Here is a 4,312-nt window from a genome sequence, read left to right on the forward strand (position 1 = left end):
CACACTCTACAAAGATTCTTCATGCAGCACATTTTACTTGAGGTCACCAATCACTCCATGTAATGGTGCCTCTCATCTTGTGCTGCAGCCTCTCCTTTTGTCTTGCCATGTGCAATCTTGCCACAGTGTTGCTTGGCCAGACTCCAGATGCCTGGGCTACGAGAAAGCATGCTGATCACAGACATGCTGATGTGCCATTTCATCATTGGTTTCTTGTTGACCACGCAAGCCAGCATGGCAGGGTACACATCACCACCACTCCTACCTCTGCTCCTCTTGTGTCATGGCTCACACACTGCACACCAGAGATGACAACAATGGTAAAGCAGTCAGCAGTCCAGGCTAAAGTGCCCATAAAGAATGAGCTCAATGAATCCCAGCTCAACTTCTTCATGAACAGCAGTACCTCAGACAAGTTCCAAGTGCACAACCTACTGCACACAGCTTTTTGTTGATCAATTCTGTGTTTGCCATGCCCAATATCCACAAGACCTCATCATCATCCACCCAGCTACCTGGTATGCTGCTCACACTGCAGTATGTCCAACCAGCTTGCACCTGAACAGACATGCAGATACAGCTGCTCTTGTGCACCTCCAAGGCTGACTGCATGGCCATCAAGTGGCCACTCCTTATTCCTGACCTTTCCTCGATCCAGGAGATGGTACCCATGGGAACAGGGATGTTGGCAGGACACCACCTCACCCTACTTCTTTGGAGCCTGCTGCGTGTAGTGCCTGATGAGTCAGTCATGGTACTGCTACCTCATCCTCAACACACTGTGCTTGTCATGAGAATGGTGTTTTGTGTCCTCCTTGTGTTGCCATGTCTTCACCAGAACACACTCAAAGCAATGAGTGTCTTCGCCCACTGCAGTGTGCCTGAGATCATTACTGCTCTGGCTTTAACCTTTGACCAGCTCATCACCACTTGGAAGTGCCAGGACAACATGGAGTACTTTGCACTTCTGCCTCTGGTACCTATGCTGTCCAAGTGCTACACACCAACATAATTCACTGTGTGGCACACACTGACACAAAACCAAATATCCAGCTGTGTCTCATTGCTCTTGGGTGCAGGAGAGCATGCAGCCCATCAAAGCTGTGATGGATTTGAGCCACCTTCACCTGCCATCAGCTGTGGCCTGTGGACTCAACCTCAACACATGGACCAGTGTCACTAGCAGTGCCATGCTCAAGCTTGACAAGGATGACCACCACCATGTCTTGAGGTGCCTCATGAGAGCAGTGCCCAAGTGTTCCTTCCTCTATGTTGTCCTGCTTGCCAAGCAGAAGCCCTGTGATCAGCCAAGGAGTGCACACTTGAATTGGCCTTGAACTACAACCTCTATGGATCATGCATATCAGTCCTCCACCTGCCCAACATGACACCATTGAGAAGGCCAGATTTACCTCCTCACGTTGTTGTAAAGTTGCTGACATTGCCAACCCCCCGGTGCTTGTGCATGGCAATGGCCTTGTCAACAATAAGCAACACCAAGGTACCTCCAATCCATTGGGGTTGACATCCATGCCTTTCTCTTATGTTGCTTATGTCCTGCTCACCTAACAACTGCTTGTCATTGTCCTCAAGGGCACCTTGCCATTTTCAGGGTGAGCTGCTGCCATTCCAAAAGGGTGGTGTGGATTCATCCTTCACTGGGAGCATACTCCACAATATGGCAGTTGCTTCCTCTTTGACAACATGTACCTGCACACAACCTTCCCACCTCAATACTTGCATATCTGATCAGCACTGTCAATGTATGAGCACAGTCATGGTGCTTGCAGCGCTTGCACAAAACCCACAATGGCTGATGCTTGTCATTGCTCCAGGTGCTCTGGTTGTGGAGAACTGGAAACAGGAGGCCATGAAGTTTGTTGGCACTGAAGGCACTTGGATTGTTGCCTGCCCAAGCACCAAGGCTCTCCAGGAGTTTATCAATGATCCTGGCTCTTATATTGAGGACATGCACATCCTCATCATTACCTACAATGCACTGCCTCAGGCATGGGTTTGCATACCTTTCTTTGCTCAAGCCATTGCTAAGCAGCTGTTCTTGTTTTCAATGTGCCAAGTTGCACAAGCCAATCTGGCAGTGCATGTTGTTTGGGATGAGCTGCAAAACCTCAAGGATGGCAAGACCAACTGCTTCCAACACGCCCATCACACCATTGGATTGTCTGGTACCTAACCCACCCCAGGCCCAAAAAGGACCAAGACCAACTGAGTTGCTTGGTCCTTTGCAGGTTTCCCCCTCTAGACCAGCAAGGACAACATCATGAACTACTTCAAGCTCTTCAACAACATGCACAACTTCAGCAAGTGCACACCCAGGTTCTTCCATGAAAGTGCATTGCAAAAATTCTGCATTCACCAACTTAAGGACGACCTCAACAGCTATGGTAGGTGTCTGGTAGTTGTTCCAGGTACCCCTGGCCTACACACCCCAACCCCACCATCAAGCCTTTCTCATCTGCTGCTTCCTTGGTTGTGGAAAGTTGTCTTCAAGGTCATGTACCTAGAGCCCCAGGCACACAAAGTCATGATGTACAAGCTCTTCACTGCAACCTATCCCAGACTGGGCTGTGCCTGTGGATGGAAGCCAGGCACAAGGCAGCAAACACACACCCATCCTGCCCAGCTAACCAAAGACACCAAAACTCACCTTAAGGAGCTCCACAAGGCCAAGCTTTCCTCCAGCACCAAGAGGTGGTTGCATGCGAGTCTGATGCTGATGGTGTGTTGCTTGCTTCTTTTTATTCATGTATACTAACAAACAGACATGTAGCTGTCTACATGCAGGGGTGCACTCTGTGCTGGAAGCGCTCAAGCAGGAACTGCAACATGGCATTGCTTTCATTCTGCTCAAACATGTTTTGCTAACTTGATAGTTAAGATAAGACAAGGTGTGATTTGTTAGTGCACAAGTCTGTCAGGGCGATTATGGAGTAAAAATAGCAGCATGCTCCTTGACAATGGCGATGGTGCCTACCACACCAATGACAACTGTTTCAATGTGAACAATGGTCAAGACTACATTGACTTCAATGAGTGCAGCACTGTAGTGCAAGATGATTTCACTGCATATGGCAATGATAGCATCAACAGCAATGATTACATTGATGGCATTGATGGCATTGATGGCAACAAGGGCATTGATGGCAATTTATCCCCAACACCATCATCCCATGTGTGGCTGGCCAACCCAAGAACATCATCCTCCTCATGTGCAATGCCTTTGGCGTCCTCCTGCCCATCTCCAAGCTCACACCTGAGCAGACTGCTTACCACTTCATCACTAGCTATACAGGTACCACTTCATGCACAGCAGACACACCTGGACACACCTTTTCTGACCTCTGTTGATGTGTGCCAAGGTGGCTGGTACTGAGGTGGGAATCATGGAGCCTGTGTGCACGTTCTCACCAGCCTTCTTGGCCCTGTTCCTTGTGTTCCACCCCAATCTCTACACCAACATTGAGAAGGTCAAGACCCACAAGGTCGACTGCTGGCTGGTCAACACTGGCTGGTAGGGTGGTGGGTATGGTGTTGGCACCTGGATGAAGCTAGCCTGGACCCAGGCCATCATTGACACCATCCACAATGGTGAGCTGGCCAAGTGTGAGTATGAGAACTTTGGGGTCTTCAACATCAGCATTCCCAAGGTAGTGACTGGCATGCCTGCTGAGATTCTCAACCCTGTTAACTTGTGGAAGGACAAGGCTGCCTACAAGGCCACCCTTGAGAAGCTGGCCCAGAAGTTCAGCAACAACTTAGTGGCCTATGCCAATGCCTGCATGCCTGGCACCATCGCCACTGGCCCCAAGCTCCCCTCTGCCTAATACTGCCAGGAATGTAGATGGACACAAGGCGACAATTTTCACCTTCCTCAAGATGAATAAAGGTCAGCACATTTTGTTCGCCTAAATTCACCTCTTTTTATGTGGAAAAAGGTAACCTAATTCACACCCATTGTCTGTCTTGTGTCCACCTTCTTCACTGTCTGGAATCCATCTTGTGTCCACCTTCATCTCCATTGTCCATCTTGTGTGGCTGCCTTCATCACCACCACATGTTGTGGCCCTCACCACTGCTTATGGCCCTCACCACTGGTCATGGCCCTCACTGCTTGTTGTGGCCCTCACTGCTTGTTGTGGCCCTTGCTGCTGGTTGTGGCCCTCACTGCTGGTTGTGGCCCTTACCACTTGTCATGGCCCTAACCACTTGTTGTGGCCCTCACCACTGGTTGTTGTCTCACTGGTCATGGCCCTCACCACTGGTCATCATCAAGGAAGCCACCACTGAAGTG

General features: G+C 49.7%; 3 protein-coding genes across 3 annotated transcripts; all 3 read left to right on the forward strand.

The window, feature by feature from the left end:
• Nucleotides 1–317: 317 nt before the first annotated feature.
• Nucleotides 318–2,194, forward strand: ACA1_231260 (uncharacterized protein; the record flags this gene model as incomplete). Its single annotated transcript, XM_004346574.1, has 6 exons — nt 318–422; nt 575–664; nt 839–976; nt 1,080–1,299; nt 1,433–1,501; nt 1,836–2,194. 6 exons carry the CDS (start codon nt 318–320, stop codon nt 2,192–2,194), a joined length of 981 nt encoding a protein of 326 aa, XP_004346624.1.
• A 1,034-nt stretch (nt 2,195–3,228) lies between these two features.
• ACA1_231270 (phosphoenolpyruvate carboxykinase [atp], putative) lies at nt 3,229–3,536 on the forward strand (the record flags this gene model as incomplete). Its single annotated transcript, XM_004346575.1, has 2 exons — nt 3,229–3,313; nt 3,433–3,536. The coding sequence occupies 2 exons, from the start codon at nt 3,229–3,231 to the stop codon at nt 3,534–3,536; spliced, it is 189 nt and encodes a 62-aa protein (XP_004346625.1).
• A 27-nt stretch (nt 3,537–3,563) lies between these two features.
• On the forward strand, nt 3,564–3,845 carry ACA1_231280 (phosphoenolpyruvate carboxykinase [atp] 1, putative; the record flags this gene model as incomplete). Its single annotated transcript, XM_004346576.1, has 1 exon — nt 3,564–3,845. The coding sequence occupies one exon, from the start codon at nt 3,564–3,566 to the stop codon at nt 3,843–3,845; it is 282 nt and encodes a 93-aa protein (XP_004346626.1).
• Nucleotides 3,846–4,312: the final 467 nt, after the last annotated feature.

Source organism: Acanthamoeba castellanii (genome assembly GCF_000313135.1).
Source record: "Acanthamoeba castellanii str. Neff unplaced genomic scaffold scf7180000084761, whole genome shotgun sequence".
Classification (NCBI taxonomy): Eukaryota; Discosea; order Longamoebia; family Acanthamoebidae; genus Acanthamoeba; species Acanthamoeba castellanii.